Consider the following 18,088-nt stretch of genomic DNA (forward strand, 5'->3'; position numbering starts at 1 on the left):
TCTTAAAGCAACACTTGCATTATTACCACCTTGAAGCACTCTTTTGTGGAGGGGCCCTGAGTTAAAGCTGCAGTAGGCAGAACGCTTTTGGCATCATTGGACAAAGATTCCATAATAACCTTTCAGCATATTGTAATTCAAGTGTTCTGAGAGAAAACTAGACTTATGCTCCTCCTCATGGCTCTGTTTTCAGGCTTTAAAGAAACTAGCCTATGATGAGAAACTTTGGCCAATCACAGGAGATTTCAGAGCGAGAGCGTTCCTATTGGCTGTTCATTTAACGGAGGCAGCTGTCAATCACTCGCAAACTCTGATCAAATACGAATTCATATTCTGTTACTGTAATGCCTATTTCTTGCCACAAATGTTTTCAGAAACATCTTGTAGTGCACCGTTCAGCTGTAAAATGAGAGAGTTTGCTCCGGCTGGTGGGAAGTGCTTGGTATTTCCTCAACTGATCTCAACATGGCTGCTGGGCCACAAATTTTCTAATTTTACAGCTAAATGGCACACTACAAGATGTTTCTGAAAACATTTGAGGAGAGAAATAGACCTTAACAGAATATTGATTCATATTTGATCAGCGCTGTCTAGTTTGACCGTTTAATCGGAGTTCACGAGTGATCGACAGCTGCTCAGAGATGGTAAGGCTCCAGCTCTGCTCTGATTGGTCCATTGCAGATGTCATTAGGAGCACCGGAGGACATAGAGGCACATGATTTTTTTCAGATTACCTGTCTCATGCACTACTGTCAGGATATAGTGACCGTTTTATAAAAATAACTTCAAATTGTGAGACTGTCATTCTGTCCTTAAATGGTGTATTTTACTAAATGATATTTTGATTTATCGAGTTACCACAGCTAATTGCTAATTATAAACCAATACATACAAAATGCACAGAGTGTGAAAATGGGGAGGTCATGGTGATCACACATCTTTTTTGCTCTAGTGACCCCTAGTGGGATAACTTGCCCTTGTCCTGAAAGAAAATATTATTTTAAAGATTAAAAAGATTAAAATCTATGGTGACTTTGGGGAAAACACAAATTTATATACATAACTATATACAGTATATAATTACTATATAATATTAAGAAGAAGACAAAGAGAAAGAAAAGCCTCAAAAATACAAAAAAAAAAGAAGATACTGTAAAAAGGTGGAGTTCAACCATCTGTATGTGCATTCTAATTGGCTGATTTATATAATGGTTGCATTTAATTACCCAAATTAAATTCCATACTTTTCCACACTGCGTATGAATCCTGTGTTGTGCTGTCTAAAAACGGCACTGTTACTGTTTCCCCAGGAGAAAAAACACACAAAGGAGCCTCAAAGAAAAGATTAAATATAAGTTCTGCAAATATATTTGCTGTCAGTCTTCATTAGTCATGATCTTTTGAAGTGAACCAGTCTATTAGAGATTAATTTCCGTCTCTACATAATAGTGGCCATTTAATAACTTTAATAACAGCTTTTTTTCTGAAACACATGGAGCAAACAAACAAGAAGTCCAGCTCCATGATGGTTGATTTAGGGGCTTAATTTAGCCGGAAGCCAGCGGTGATTTCTCAGCCTACTTATTCTTATCCTGTCACATTATATTCAACATTTCTTGAGGGACATTAAGCAAGGCTGCAATCCTCCCGAGTAACACGCAACAGGGTTTGGCCTTAAGAGATTGAGTTTGCACAGTGACAAAATACAGAAGTGAATTCATGCACACGAGAGATAAAACAAGAAGAAGTACAGATATCAGAACATCTCAGCTCAACTCGCAGCACTTCCTTTTTTATGACAAGCCATTTTAACACTCACCGTGTTTCGATGAGGTACACGGTGAACGTCTCCTGCATGTTCACCGTGTTCTTGCCACTCCTTTTCTCAGCCTCAGCGACGCAGATCTCCATTCTGCGCAGGAGAGTGGAGCCTTCTTCCACCATCTGACACATCACATCACACAGTGTCATTAATAAGCTCTGAAAACGGCTTTTTACAAGATATTTGGGCGGGGTCTGAAATTAAGTTTTTTCCCCTCAAAGTTGTATCTAGTGAAGCCCTTCTATTAAACAGTGTTGGACGCAGGGGAGACCGTAGCTTTGGTCTCCAGGGCCGGAGTCTCTGCTCTTCTGCCTGCTTGCCTTCACTCAGCTCGCGCCACCTCTCACGTGCATGCTGCTCACTCCACACTGCAGAAGAGTTAGTTTAGCTCTGAGAATATCTAGTGAATGTACAGTGGACGTTCGTGCAGAAATAACTGCTGCAGCTCCTCCAGACCAACAGAGGTTTCCCGTGTCTTGTGAAGTGACGGGGCTCCGCAGAGAGAAACGTTATCGTCTCCGACCAAAACTCCGGCGTCTCCCCTGTTCCCTCCGGCCGCGGTCGGGAGGCTGAGGCAGGAAAAGCCAACACTAGGATCAGCAGTGATTCATGGAGAGACCTTGGTCTGGTCAGCTAACATTACTGCCAAGCAGCTGAAATATAGAGTGATATTGTGCTTTTAGCTGACGTGTGTCTCCTCACTGTGTTGAGCGATGCTCCTTCATGTCTATGTAGAGCGAGCACAAGCGCCAGCAACAGGACGCTGACTTTAGTTGACTTAACGGCCACAGGTGAAGCTGTTAACAAGGTATTTCTGATTCTTACAGACAGTCCCTTTAATGATAGTGTCAAAAACATTCTGCCTACTGCAGCTTTAATCCCTGACAATTTTTAATTTAGGAATTGCTTTAAAAAAAAATCTTAATATAAGGAAAACCTCTTGCCATGGTGGCAGGTGACCTGGGATTGTTTACTGCATCAGGCAGGTGACAGGTGTTTATTCAATTCCCTGCATTTGGCTCATTCATGGCCCTACTTTTTCTTGTTATAGTTAGGCTACAAGCTAACAGATGTCCATATGAAGCATTATTTATTAAGCAAGTTAATGTTAGTATGAAAACAACAGTAGGCTGAGTGAATCACACATGACCTCTGGAGTTAGAACAAGTTAGAGGAAACATAGTACCTGAGTAGTGCCTAATCACCGTGTATCCTTCCACTTAGCCTAATCACCGTGTATCCTTCCACTCAGCTTCATCACCGTGTATCCCTACACTCAGCTGAGCTTTAAACCGTCAGCCAGTACACCGTTAACACACGTTAACACGGTATTTATCCACTAAAAAAGTAAAAACTGTTTTTACCGTGTTGTTTAGGCTGTTGCTGCCGTCTGCAGCTGTGAGGTCTGAGTCGTCATCAGTGGCCACCGACTCTTCTCTTCCATCCTCCGCCATCATCCTGCTCTTCCTCCCTGATGTTTTCAAGGCCTATAGAAGGAGGCTGGGTCACGGATCTTGGTGTGTGGGGTATACGCATGCGCAGTGTAACTGAAGCTGCGGCCAGATTTTACTGCGCATGTGCAATACCCCCGAAATTATGACGCGTGTTCTAACCTCCTTTCCATAGGCCTTGGATGTTGGTGGTGAGCCTCGACGCATGCGCAGACCGTCCCATCACCCAACGGACGTTAACGGTTTTAAATATTCAAAAAATAGCCTACATATGTTAGATAAGCTGACAAACAAATGTAGGAAAATAAATTAAAAAAAAATAACGAAAGTTTTAAGACTATTACCCGCTTTTACCCTCACACAATAATAATTTTTTTTTTGGTCGTGTCTAGAAGATAACCCGTAAATCTCGCGAGACTCACTACCCGACGCCCTATCCTAACCTCAAGCATCTCGCGAGAGTTTCCCCAACTAGTTCTAGACACGATCCTTTTATTTTTATTTTTTTAAATATTAATAACCTACAATTTCCGGAACCAAACAAACTTCAGAGCTTTTCAAACTTAACACATAAACATTATAATTTGTATTTTATTTCCTGTTTGCAATGATTGTTTAATGTAGCTGACAGGAAGTTGAATTTGAAACAAAATGTGTTGCCATGGCGATGAACCGGTGACGTCATCGGTCCTATGTTGCGATGCGTCGTGACGTCACTGGATACATGAAAGCAATTCTGTTGCTAGGGGCGATGGCTCTGAAGTTTTGCAAAGGGCTCCCTAATGATCTCATAGGTTATGGGATATTTAGTGTGACCAATTGAAATCACATAATAGCCTGTATTTCCACAGCAGCTCACATAATCTGCATTATCTTAACGCTTAATAAGATAAAAGATTTAAAAATGGCACAGACTATCCTTTTGCAAGTTGACAGCCTAATTCAACAGAGCGCCATCATCAGCCAAAACATAAAGAGAGTGTGCCAAGACAACGGGGCTCTTCGTAAGGACTCCCGGACTATGAAAAAAACCATTGAATCCCTCCAACAGCAAATTCAGGACCTTCAGGAAATGCTTCAGATAGAGAAGGACCAGAAAGAAGAAATGCATCTCACAGCTGTTGGAAAAGAGAAAGCACTTCTCCAAGAGCTGGATGAAATGAAAGAGATGACCTCTGTCCATGATATCCAGCTTCAGAAAATGCTCCAGATAGAATGGGACAAGAAGGAAGAGATGCGACTCAAAGCCTGTGAGATGGAGAGTACACTTTCCCAGGAGACGGAGGCTATGAGAAGAACCAGTGAATCTCTCCAACACCAAATTCAGGACCTTCAGGAAATGCTCCAGATAGAATGGGACGAAAAGGAAGAGATGCGTCTCAAAGCCTGTGAGATGGAGAGTACACTTTCCCAGGAGACGGAGGCTTTGAGAAATAACAATGAATCTCTCCAACACCAAATTCAGGACATTCAGGAAATGCTCCGTATTGAAAGGAACGAGAACGAAAAGATGCATCTCACAGCTGTTGGAAAAGAGAAAGCACTTCTCCAAGAGCTGGATGAAATGAAAGAGATGACCTCTGTCCATGATATCCGGCTTCAGAAAATACTCCAGATAGAATGGGACGAAAAGGAAGAGATGCGTCTCAAAGCCTGTGAGATGGAGAGTACACTTTCCCAGGAGAAGGAGGCTATGAGAAGAACCAGTGAATCTCTCCAACACCAAATTCAGGACCTTCAGGAAATGCTCCAGATAGAATGGGACGAAAAGGAAGAGATGCGTCTCAAAGCCTGTGAGATGGAGGGTAAACTTTCCCAGGAGACGGAGGCTTTGAGAAATAACAATGAATCTCTCCAACACCAAATTCAGGACCTTCAGGAAATGCTCCGGATAGAAAAACAGCAGAAGGAAGATATGCGTCTCAAAGCCTGTGAGATGGAGCGTGAACTTTACCAGGAGAAGAGGGAGAAGGAGGCTATGAGAAATAACAATGAATCTCTCCAATACCAAATTCAGGACATTCAGGAAATGCTCCGTATTGAAAGGAACGAGAACGAAAAGATGCATCTCACAGCTGTTGGAAAAGAGAAAGCACTTATCCAAGAGCTGGATGAAATGAAAGAGATGACCTCTGTCCATGATATCCAGCTTCAGAAAATGCTCCAGATAGAATGGGACAAGAAGGAAGAGATGCATCTCAAAGCCTGTGAGATGGAGGGTAAACTTTCCCAGGAGACGGAGGCTTTGAGAAATAACAATGAATCTCTCCAACACCAAATTCAGGACCTTCAGGAAATGCTCCGGATAGAAAAACAGCAGAAGGAAGATATGCGTCTCAAAGCCTGTGAGATGGAGCGTGAACTTTACCAGGAGAAGAGGGAGAAGGAGGCTATGAGAAATAACAATGAATCTCTCCAATACCAAATTCAGGACATTCAGGAAATGCTCCGTATTGAAAGGAACGAGAACGAAAAGATGCATCTCACAGCTGTTGGAAAAGAGAAAGCACTTATCCAAGAGCTGGATGAAATGAAAGAGATGACCTCTGTCCATGATATCCAGCTTCAGAAAATGCTCCAGATAGAATGGGACAAGAAGGAAGAGATGCGACTCAAAGCCTGTGAGATGGAGAGTACACTTTCCCAGGAGACGGAGGCTTTGAGAAATAACAATGAATCTCTCCAACACCAAATTCAGGACCTTCAGGAAATGCTCCGGATAGAAAAACAGCAGAAGGAAGATATGCGTCTCAAAGCCTGTGAGATGGAGCGTGAACTTTACCAGGAGAAGAGGGAGAAGGAGGCTATGAGAAATAACAATGAATCTCTCCAATACCAAATTCAGGACATTCAGGAAATGCTCCGTATTGAAAGGAACGAGAACGAAAAGATGCATCTCACAGCTGTTGGAAAAGAGAAAGCACTTATCCAAGAGCTGGATGAAATGAAAGAGATGACCTCTGTCCATGATATCCAGCTTCAGAAAATGCTCCAGATAGAATGGGACAAGAAGGAAGAGATGCGTCTCAAAGCCTGTGAGATGGAGGGTAAACTTTCCCAGGAGACGGAGGCTTTGAGAAATAACAATGAATCTCTCCAACACCAAATTCAGGACCTTCAGGAAATGCTCCGGATAGAAAAACAGCAGAAGGAAGATATGCGTCTCAAAGCCTGTGAGATGGAGCGTGAACTTTACCAGGAGAAGAGGGAGAAGGAGGCTATGAGAAATAACAATGAATCTCTCCAATACCAAATTCAGGACATTCAGGAAATGCTCCGTATTGAAAGGAACGAGAACGAAAAGATGCATCTCACAGCTGTTGGAAAAGAGAAAGCACTTATCCAAGAGCTGGATGAAATGAAAGAGATGACCTCTGTCCATGATATCCAGCTTCAGAAAATGCTCCAGATAGAATGGGACAAGAAGGAAGAGATGCGACTCAAAGCCTGTGAGATGGAGAGTACACTTTCCCAGGAGACGGAGGCTTTGAGAAATAACAATGAATCTCTCCAACACCAAATTCAGGACCTTCAGGAAATGCTCCGGATAGAAAAACAGCAGAAGGAAGATATGCGTCTCAAAGCCTGTGAGATGGAGCGTGAACTTTACCAGGAGAAGAGGGAGAAGGAGGCTATGAGAAATAACAATGAATCTCTCCAATACCAAATTCAGGACATTCAGGAAATGCTCCGTATTGAAAGGAACGAGAACGAAAAGATGCATCTCACAGCTGTTGGAAAAGAGAAAGCACTTATCCAAGAGCTGGATGAAATGAAAGAGATGACCTCTGTCCATGATATCCAGCTTCAGGAAATGCTCCAGATAGAATGGGACAAGAAGGAAGAGATGCGTCTCAAAGCCTGTGAGATGGAGAGTACACTTTCCCAGGAGAAGGAGGCTATGAGAAGAACCAGTGAATCTCTCCAACACCAAATTCAGGACCTTCAGGAAATGCTCCAGCTCGAAAGGAACAAGAATGAAGAGATGCATCTCACAGCTGTTGGAAAAGAGAAAGCACTTCTCCAAGAGCTGGATGAAATGAAAGAGATGACCTCTGTCCATGATATCCAGTTTCAGGAAATGCTCCAGAAAGAAAAGGACCAGAAGGAAGAGATGCATCTCAAAGCCTGTGAGATGAAGAGTGCACTTTCCCAGGAGATGGACGCTATGCAACAAAACAATGAATCTCTCCAACACCAAATTCAGGACCTTCAGGAAATGCTCCGGATAGAAAAACAGCAGAAGGAAGATATGCGTCTCAAAGCCTGTGAGATGGAGCGTGAACTTTACCAGGAGAAGAGGGAGAAGGAGGCTATGAGAAATAACAATGAATCTCTCCAATACCAAATTCAGGACATTCAGGAAATGCTCCGTATTGAAAGGAACGAGAACGAAAAGATGCATCTCACAGCTGTTGGAAAAGAGAAAGCACTTATCCAAGAGCTGGATGAAATGAAAGAGATGACCTCTGTCCATGATATCCAGCTTCAGGAAATGCTCCAGATAGAATGGGACAAGAAGGAAGAGATGCGTCTCAAAGCCTGTGAGATGGAGAGTACACTTTCCCAGGAGAAGGAGGCTATGAGAAGAACCAGTGAATCTCTCCAACACCAAATTCAGGACCTTCAGGAAATGCTCCAGCTAGAAAGGAACAAGAATGAAGAGATGCATCTCACAGCTGTTGGAAAAGAGAAAGCACTTCTCCAAGAGCTGGATGAAATGAAAGAGATGACCTCTGTCCATGATATCCAGTTTCAGGAAATGCTCCAGAAAGAAAAGGACCAGAAGGAAGAGATGCATCTCAAAGCCTGTGAGATGAAGAGTGCACTTTCCCAGGAGATGGACGCTATGCAACAAAACAATGAATCTCTCCAACACCAAATTCAGGACCTTCAGGAAATGCTCCAAATAGAAAAACACCAGAAGGAAGAGATGTGCCTCAAAGCCTGTGAGATGGAGAGTGCACTTTCCCAGGAGAAGGAGGAGAAGGAGGCTATGAGAAAAAGCAATGAATCTCTGCAACACCAAATTCAGGACCTTCAGGATATACTCCGGATAGTAAAACACCAGAAAGAAGAGATGCGTCTCAAAGCCTGTGAGATGGAGAGTGCACTCTCCCAGGAGAAGGAGGAGAAGGAGGCTATGGCACAAACCAATGAAGCCCTCAAACTAAAGCTTCAGGAGCTTAAACAAATACTGAAAGACGTAAATGAAGACATACGTCAAATCAACGAGGCAGATGTAAATGATGGGCTGATGGTTTGGGTCATGGACTCGCTGGGATGGGGATCACATAGGCCCCCCTTAAGGCAGCGCGGTTCTCAGCAGTAAACCGATGGATTGCCTCCTCCGGGTAGGGAATGAGTCCTTACCCCAAATGAAGGAGCTCAAGTACCCCGGGGTCTTGTTCGCGAGTGAGGGGACTATAGAACGTGAGATTGGCCGGAGAATCAGAGCAGCAGGGGCGGTATTGCATTCACTTTACCGCACCGTTGTGACGAAAAGGGAGCTGAGCCGGAAGGCAAAGCTCTCGATCTACAGGTCAATCTTCGTTCCTACTCTCACCTATGGTCATGAGGGTTGGGTCATGACCAAAAGAACAAGGTCGCGGGTACAAGCGGCCGAAATGGGTTTCCTCAGGAGGGTGGCTGGCGTCTCCCTTAGAGATAGGGTGAGAAGCTCAGTCATCCGTGAGGGACTCGGAGTAGAGCCGCTGCTCCTTCGCGTTGAAAGGAGCCAGCTTAGGTGGTTCGGCATCTAGTACAGATGCCCCCTGGACGCCTCTCTCTGGGAGGTGTTCCAGGCACGACCAGCTGGGAGGAGACCACGGGGAAGACCCAGGACTAGGTGGAGAGATTATATCTCCGCCTGGGAACGCCTCAGGATCCCCCAGTCAGAGCTGGTTAATGTGGCCCGGGAAAGGGTGTTTGGGGTCCCCTGCTGGAGCTGTTGCCCCTGCGACCCGACCCCGGGTAAGCGGTTGAAGATGGATGGATGGATGGATATTTCCTTTAGGTCTGCGCGTGAGCTCAGTTAATTGCTGACTATATCCTTTAGGTCTGAGCGTGAGCTCAGGTAATTGCTAACTGTATATTTCCTTTAGCCAGCTGAGGCCTTTCTGTGTGGAGTCTGCATGTTCTCCCCACGCCTGCATGGGTTTCCTCCGGGTGCTCCGGTTTCTTCCCACAGTCCAAAGACATGCAAGTTAAGTCAATTGGTGACTGTTTATTTCCTTTAGGTCTGAGAGTGACACTCAGAAGAAATGTGTGCCATCGGTTTGTGTTAACCATTTACAATAAAATATAACAAATAAAATAAATAAATAAATAAACTAAATGCTGGTGTACCGTTTAATACATTATATTAAAAGAGACATATTGAAATTGATATTGAAAAGATAAACAGACCTACCAATCATGACACAACACGAGTGGCACCATAAGAGAGTAATATATGTGTGTGCATGTATTGTGTCATCATTTGGTGCAGGACACTCAAACAAACAAAACAACCGATTTAAAATTGTTTAATCACAAGAGAATATCACAGTGTAATAACATAACTTTACATTCAAGTGACAGGCGATGTAAAAACAGATTTACAACTGGAAGGTCAGACCATAATACACTGATAACGCTGACATTACATCACTGGTTGCGACTCTCTTGATGAGCACACTCAGCATCAGTGTTTCATTTTGGCAAATTAAGTCCAAAAGTCCAAAGACATGCAGGGCGCTGACTCTTATGCGTCAGCCCTGTGATAGTCTGGCGACCCGTCCAGGGCGTACCCCGCCATCACTCCATGTCAGCTGAGATTGCCTCCAGCCCCATTGGTCAGTAATGTTAGTGATCAGTGAGTAAAGTGACTTATGTGGCAGATTTGTCTCAATATTTAGAGTTCTGTGACGCAGTAAACGCTCTAGTCTTTGACATCACCTCATTTAAAGGGCACTTTAGTTTATTGCAACCACCATTTCTATCGGTTGTAATCAGCAGCGCCGGGCTCCAGCTGTAGCTATAGCCACTAATCTAAGCTTTTATTTTATTTTATTTAACCTTTATTTAACCAGGCAAGTCATTTAAGAACAAATTCTTATTTACAGTGGTGGCCTGGCAAAAGGTGAAGCCTCTTGAGGGAAGGGGGGTAAAATAGGGATGCACCGATACCACTTTTTTTCAGACCGAGTACAAGTACTTACATTTGGGTACTCGCCGATACCGAGTACCGATACGAGTACTTCTCTGTGCCAAAAGACCCTCGTTAACAGCCAGCTGGAGGGTGTTAGCGACACACGGCAGGCTGGGGAGTCCCGCATACGAGGCGGTGCGCCGTAATCGGCTCTAGGTCGGCTTGGAAAGGCTCGGGGCGAATGTGGCTCGCTGCCGCAGATTTACAGCGCTCCCCGCCAGGACCTCGCCGCCCGTAGACAAAGGGCTCGCTTCGCCCTCTCTCCCCGCCGGGGCCCCCTGCTCTTAGTGTGACTGTCGACCTGGACGGACTGTTTTCAGTGCGCACCCAACCGCGTCATGACGCCAGAGCGGGGCTCGGCCCACGTAAAAGGCGCCAGGGGTCTGCGGCGATGTCGGCAACCCACCCAACCCGTCTTGAAACACGGACCAAGGAGTCTAACGGTATCGCTGCTGTTGTATTGGAGCCGTTGTATCGGAGCCGTTGTGCGAGTACGAGTACATGAGCACAGTATCGGACCCGATACTGGTATCGGTATCGGTGCATCCCTAGGGTAAAATAAATTAGATTAAATTAAACGGACAGATAGATGGAGACTCTTGATTGAATTATCTGTACTGGGATTGAGGAATGAATGCTACATTGAGTATATTTTAAACCAACAGGTAGGTAGGGTTGTAGTTAGATTGTAAAACTAGACACTTTTCTAGTGCTGTACATAAAAAAAAAGGTCATAAAAGACACATCCACGATCCTGAGTGAGTTCTCCAGAGCACTCGTTAAAATATAATACAGTCGGTGCCGCCTGGAGTGTTCAGAGTCAGAGATTAAATGTGCGTTTCCTTGAAAACATTTTGTTTGCTGGTTCAAATCTGTACCACCCCGTCGATCCACCAGCTCCTCCTCACAGGAAGAGGGGTCATGATTGTCAAAGTGCAGGTCCTGAATCATTCAGGTTCATCCTGCGAGCCGACGTAGAAGCTAACTTTTTGCGGAGAGGAGGGGGCGATGTGAGGATGATGGTGGGAGGAGGTAGATTTGGGGATCTCCCAGTAGCTGCCGTGGAGGTCTAGGGAGGAAAGAGGAGGCGGGTTGTCTCCCTGCATGGGTTTATCACACTCTGTAGGTAGAGGCGGCTCGCTCAAGCATTTCCTCAGGCACGGCTCTCTGTAGAGGCGATTACACACCGTTAGTTTCACTTATTGTCTCATTGCATATAAAGAAATAGGCAACACAGTTTGATGTAATGTGTGAATGTCCAGCAGGCAAAGAGACTCCAAGCTGCGAGTTGTAATGTCTGCTTGTTTGGACCCGATCTTCTACTGCATCGCTCTGACGGCTCAGGAACAACAAACTGGTGAAGTCATGTTGTTCTGTGTCAGTTTGACATCAGTAAGAGTTTGAGTGAGTGCCAGTAGAGATTAGGGCTGTCAATCGATTCATATTTAATCACGATTAATCGCATGATTGTCCATAGCTAATCGCGATTAATCAGAAAATTAATTTTTTATCTGTTCAAAATGTACCTTAAAGGGAGATTAGTCAAGTATTTAATCCTCTTATCAACATGGGAGTGGACAAATATGCTGCTTTATTCAAAATGTATGTATATATTTATTATTTTAAATCAATTAACAACACAAAACAATGACAGATATTGATCCAGAAACCCTCACAGGTACTGCATTTAACATAAAACAATATGCTCCAATCATAACATGGCAAACTGCAGCCCAACAGGCAACAACAGCTGTCAGTGTGTCAGTGTGCTGACTTGACTATGACTTGCCCCAAACTGCATGTGATTATCATAGAGTGTGCATGTCTGTAAAGGGGAGACTCGTGGGTACCCAGAGAACCCATTTACATTCACTGATCTGGAGGTCAGAGGTCAAGGGACCCCTTTTGAAATGACCGTGACAGTTTTTCCTTGCCAAAATGTATTTTGGCACCAATGTCAGTACCTCCACAGCCCACTAGATGTCACTCTGAGGCCCACAAACAGCTGCTGTACAGTATATACTGTCTATCCCTACCTCATGTATGTAAACCTTTATGGAATGATTAATGCAACAGGTTGCTTTATAATAGAATATTTTATTTATTTCTCTACCTTTATAATATAAAGCAACATTTCTTTAATATTTATATTTATATATTTATTCCAGCACCCTTTGCACTCTGTACCATTGCGCAAATATATATACTGTATATATATATATATATATATATATAAATACACAGTATAATAGGGCTGTCAATCGATTCAAATATTTAATTGCGATTATTCTCAAATCAATCTTTTTTTTTTTTTATCTGGTCAAAATGAAACTTAAAGGGAGATTTGTCAAGTATTGAATACTCTTATTATTTAATAACTATATGCTAAAATAGCATATAATGGTTAAAATAGAGCCATTTGGGCTTGAGAAGCGGCTGCTCTTCATCGGAGGTGGAAAAAACTAATAGAAGACACTTCATCACAGGCACAAATCTCACCATTGTGTGATTTACTGTCGACACAAATATAACCTGGTAGCTGAAAATAAAGCGTATCAATTAACTTTGTATTCTTTTCCTGGAAATGCATTAAATAAATTACCAGCTTTTATAAAATATATAAAATATTAAAATGTTTATAATAAAGTAGAGTTTGAGGTAAATATTGGGGTCATTCCAAAGAAATTTCCAATAGGTTACTTGCTAATTATCACCTAATTACCATGACATTTGCGGAGCTGTAAAATGTTATTGTGGTAAACTAGAGAAGCTCTTCTTCTTCTTCTTCTGGTATTTCTGCTATTTAACTACACAGCTTCAGATGCCCTGATTTTAATGTAGCCAAGTGTAAATGGAGCCTGAGTAACTTCTCCTAACTATTATCATTTGTTTTTATTTTAATTATTTATGTGATTATTCTATTACTTTCTTCTATCTTTTGTTTTATGTATTGTTATGTCATTTTCTGTAGTTTTCATATACAACTTTTTAGGTTTGTAATTAGCAGGTGGATAACTAACTGTATGGCTGAGTGAGTGCACGATGTGTATGCAGTGTGTAGAGAGTCATCTGTCACCTGATGGCTGGTGCTCCTCTCCAGGCCTGTTGGTACATGTCACCTGCCACCCCAAACAGCCAGCGCATATCCGCTGGCACCTCTGGGATCCACTCCACTAACCTGGGAGCAGAGCACAAAACCATGTTATTATATGAACAGACACTGAACTGATGTTTAACACGGAAACCTGACTCTCTCTTGCTACGAGATGAGTGGAAATGAGTTGCGCAGAGCTCTGTTACTTAAATGGGGAACTTCCATGGCCTCGGAAAGTTCAAGCAGTATTTGTGAACGCCCCCCCGGCTTTAAATGTGTTTAGATCTAAACTCACCTCTGGGCCACTGAGTAGGCCGACTGTACAGGAAGCGTGTACGGCATGAGCATGTAGGAGGCCACTCTCACTGGCAGCATCCCGGACACCTTGGCATACAGGCCGGGTTTGTCTTGGCAGGCCTCGCAGAACACTGACGGACCCACAGAGAACAGACGCGTTACAAAATCATCTCTTCATTACTAAATAAAACCAAATAGAGTCTGGGATGACCTTCCACACCTTTCTTGATGGACGTGGGCAGAACGATCTGCTCATCCAGCCACCAGTGCTGTTTGCGCAGCAGGCGGAGCCTCCGGAGGACCCACTCTTTGTTGGTTTCCGTGTGCTTGCCGCAGCAGGCGGACGGGCTCTCTGGCGGGCTCTCTGGCGGGGCGAGGCCCGAGGTCGGATGCTCCAGCATCAGCAGGTCTAAACACGACATCAGGGACACAGTCCGAAGGTTAAAGCTAGAGGCTGATAAGGGATGCATCATAACTAACGTAAGCTTGTTTCAGAGAGTCACCATGGTAACAGAGCAGTAGGACACTCACTGTTTTCTTCAAGGAAGCGTAGAGCATCCTTATAACCGCTCTGACACATCTCAGCCAGGACCTGTGGACAGGAAGACAGTACATCTTATAAAAACGGTCTTTCACACAGTGCTGTATGGAGACTGTGACGAGTCTGTTTCACAATAAAACTCTTCTTTATGTTAAAGCTGTTGTTGACCCTTTAGAGCTGCCAGTCTCCCGCACTATCTGCTTTAAACTACCATCTGGTTGAGCTATTTTTTATAAAGATAACTCGTTATACAACTTAGGATAACTCAGTATTTCTTTCTTTTTTATTTATGTTAGCATTAACTGTGTCACAATTAAAAGAAAAGCACATGTTAAAAGGGCAGTTATTTAGAAAACAAAGGGCAGAGGTGTATATATTGCATTTCAGTGTTGTCCAGCAGAGGGCTATGGGAAATTTTAAATGTGTAAAAATGAAATACACCTCTTCAATTTGTTTTCTGTGTTGTGGTTTGATTTCTATGTGGTATGGAAAAAACAAAAATTAATTGATTAAAGACAAAAAAGCTAAATTGTTGTCCTTTTAGCATATGGTTTTGAATTATGAAGGATAAACAATGGGTTATGTATTTCACTTTATTTCTTTAGTTGATTTTTATTTAGGTATTTTATATCTTCCATACCATAACTGAACGCACAAATGAGTGGTATCAAACTTCTCATCTAACTCTCTGCAAAAAAAAAAGCGAATAAATGTAAAAAACATTTATTTAAAAAAAGACTTGGAAAGTACTCTGTGTTCCTATGAACGTCAATATGACAAGTGGACATAGAGTTCCTGCCTCAAGCGTGTCCGTAGACTTGTTATTCATGTGGTGCGGTACAGAGAGGTAATTCCTCCCCGTAGGAATGTGGTCAGATCGCACAGATTTGTGCACCCAATTACATAATCGTGGAATCCAGACGGCACAATGTGCACACGTGAGGGGAGCGGCGAGGAGCCAGGCTGTTGTATAATAACTACAACACAGCTCTACCCTAAAGCTCACCTCATCTTAAAGGTTACCTAATAATAATAATCACAGAGCTAGTTTTGCGATTTTGTGCAATTCTGTTAACTGTTTTTAACACTAGACCATCGGAAAAGGTTGAATCATACACGTCTAGGGACTTTTACTTTAGAAAATCTCTAAATGAATCCAGTAAAAATGTTTGATTTTCAGCATGTATGTAGTCAGAGATGTCCTGAAGTCAAATATATCAGTCATTGTCAGGAATTATTTATTATCCAGCAACCCAGAAATCAAAGAATAAAGACATTTCCCTCACAAATTAGTGATATTTTCTTTTTAATTCATAAGGGTCATGTAATGTTTTATACTTCTGGTGAATATAATCCATCAATCTTATTTCCATAGATGTATTTTGTATCTACAGTTCTCTTTGTTAACAACTTATTTTGAAAACCGTGATGTAGTCCCACGTGTTTACTTCCTCTAACTTCTCCAAGGTGGTCTCTAGCTCTCCCGACAGCTCCGTTCTCTTTATCCATCCTTTACTGGATGTGTAGTTTTTACCACGCTGGATTTAACGTGTGCTTTCTTGACAAGAGCTGCCATTTTGGACTGAAAACACTCATCATATTCATCATATTTTCATATTGTGTTATTCTAGATTTCTTTAGTCCCGTACCTTGGGTTCTGGTGGAAACAGGGCCCTGCTGAGGCGGTACATGTTGCCCAGGTTCATCTGGATGCTGGTGTTGGTGAAGCGCAGCTCGTGGAAGCTGGTGGAGTTGTCGCGGGGACAGATGTCACACTCGCCGGAGAAGGGAGAGATGGTGATGGTGTTCTTCAGCTCCGACTGCGGCAGGTTGTTGCTGATCCCGCCGTCCACGTAACGCTAAAGAGACACAGAGAATGGGTTGACGGAGAGGATGCGTTGCTTTCACTACACTACACTGTGTTTATCTGTATCTGGGACTGCTCTGACTAAACATCCTGAGGACACGACCGCCTTTCAGACCACTCTGTACTCAAACAAGAGTCACATCCCTCTAACACAAAAACAGCTTTGTATTTATGAGAGACTTCACTTTTTACAGATTTTAATTATGTAATAAAACGCTCCAGTTCCGTTTTAGATTCAACCTCTGGAACATTAGAAACTGAATGGAGGGTTTTTATCATTTAAAGCGCTTAAAATGTCACGGAGAAAGGATTAACCTTATTTCCAAGAGACGCTGCCGGGTGCAAAATGTAGCATCTGCGTTACGAGCTGTCAGCCTGACGGAATATAGGTCAGCGAGGGAATGGAGGACAGGACATCCGTCAATGTGCAAACACAGTGTGGAAACGTGGATCTGGACACTTTCACCTACATTAGTGTAATATTGGTTTTACGTCATTAGTACTGGCTTACCGATATTCATTCATTCATTATCTGTAACCGCTTATCCTATTCGGGGAAGCTGATCCCAGCTGACGTTGGGCGAAGGGGAGGTACAACCTGGACAGGTCGCCAGACTATCACAGGGCTGACACATAGAGACAGACAACCATTCACAACCTACGGGACATTTAGAGTCAACTATTAACCTAACCTGCATGTCTTTGGACTGTGGGAGGAAACCTGAGCACCCGGAGATAAACCCACAGGGTGAACATGCAAACTCCACACAGAAGGGTGCAGCTGGCTTACCAATATTATCAGCCGATATTAGCTCATCACAGATTTATCCTGTTGGCACATACAGTATGTTTAATGGTGCCGTCAAATGGGGGTCGTGTTCACCGCGTCCACGAGCAGAGTCCATATGAACGCCCCGCTCTTGTGGTATTCAGTCCAAAGTTTCTGAAAGCTTCACGACTTGTGACGTGTTTTTTTGACGTCAGAAATGGCGGAGGTCATGGAAGTTCATTTTCAATAAGTTCATATATTTTAGTCGTATATTGTTAATAATGATGATATTCCCAACGGCCTCATCTTTTTCCTCTGTCATTATTCCTTTGCATTTCCTGCATTTTGTTATCCACTACCCACTTCTAGACGCCGACAGTAACGTTAATATTGCTGTCGCTTAGCAGCGGCGTTTGCTGTGTGGGCGGAGTCGGCTAGCTGCAGATTCTGCTCGTGGTTCTAACAGGAAAGCCTTATATGGCTTGCAATTCGCTAACGACATCACCAGAGTAGGAAAAGCTGTGCAGCCCATTTCCGGACAAATGGAGCAGGAGAAAAAGAGAGAGGATGGTCTTTTATGATACTATGGTGGCCTGTAGACACACTGGGGACAGATATTGATGTTTAAAAGACATGGAAAAGTGCATTTTGCATAATAGGTGACCTTTAACCACTTGAACGCTGAGCGTATTGTTTACTCAACATTATGGTTCCTTCAAATGAAACTCGTGAGCTCGTGTTTACAACGCGGGAAGTCGTGCACACAACATGCTCGACGTTCAAGTTTCTTTTAAACAACTTCTAAAATCCTAATCACAGTTTGTCACGTGACGATAGCAAACAACAACAGTGCGGAGCTAGTGGAGAGTAACGGTAGTCAGAGCGAGGAACATGTCAGCCATTTGGCAATATTTCACAGTGGAAAATGTGTTCATGTTTTACAAAGTGTTTAACCTGAGCCAGTCCATACAACAAAGATAGTGATAATATCACATCCATACATGGTCAGTAGTAAACAGCTGTTAAATAATAATAATAATAATAATAATAATAAT

The 18,088-nt window shown here is 43.1% G+C and overlaps 3 protein-coding genes across 3 annotated transcripts; 2 read left to right on the forward strand and 1 right to left on the reverse strand.

Annotated features, from left to right (window-relative positions):
• Positions 1–4,608: 4,608 nt before the first annotated feature.
• Positions 4,609–7,492, forward strand: LOC119500438 (trichohyalin-like; the record flags this gene model as incomplete). Its single annotated transcript, XM_037790148.1, has 2 exons — positions 4,609–4,741; positions 5,147–7,492. Coding segments are annotated over exons 1-2 (2,475 nt in total), but the record flags the coding sequence as incomplete, so codon positions are not given.
• LOC119500211 (trichohyalin-like) lies at positions 7,490–8,797 on the forward strand. The gene has a single exon (XM_037789835.1). The coding sequence runs from the start codon at positions 7,493–7,495 to the stop codon at positions 8,603–8,605; it is 1,113 nt and encodes a 370-aa protein (XP_037645763.1). The 5' UTR covers positions 7,490–7,492; the 3' UTR covers positions 8,606–8,797.
• A 987-nt stretch (positions 8,798–9,784) lies between these two features.
• LOC119500214 (patatin-like phospholipase domain-containing protein 2) lies at positions 9,785–16,338 on the reverse strand. Its single transcript, XM_037789839.1, has 6 exons — positions 16,047–16,338; positions 14,388–14,448; positions 14,077–14,265; positions 13,855–13,987; positions 13,542–13,643; positions 9,785–11,632 (listed from the first exon to the last, which is right to left on the reverse strand). Exons 1-6 carry the CDS (start codon positions 16,101–16,103, stop codon positions 11,413–11,415), a joined length of 762 nt encoding a protein of 253 aa, XP_037645767.1. The 5' UTR covers positions 16,104–16,338; the 3' UTR covers positions 9,785–11,412.
• Between the last annotated feature and the right edge of the window lie 1,750 nt (positions 16,339–18,088).

This window comes from Sebastes umbrosus, chromosome 13, assembly GCF_015220745.1.
Source record: "Sebastes umbrosus isolate fSebUmb1 chromosome 13, fSebUmb1.pri, whole genome shotgun sequence".
NCBI lineage: Eukaryota > Metazoa > Chordata > Actinopteri > Perciformes > Sebastidae > Sebastes > Sebastes umbrosus.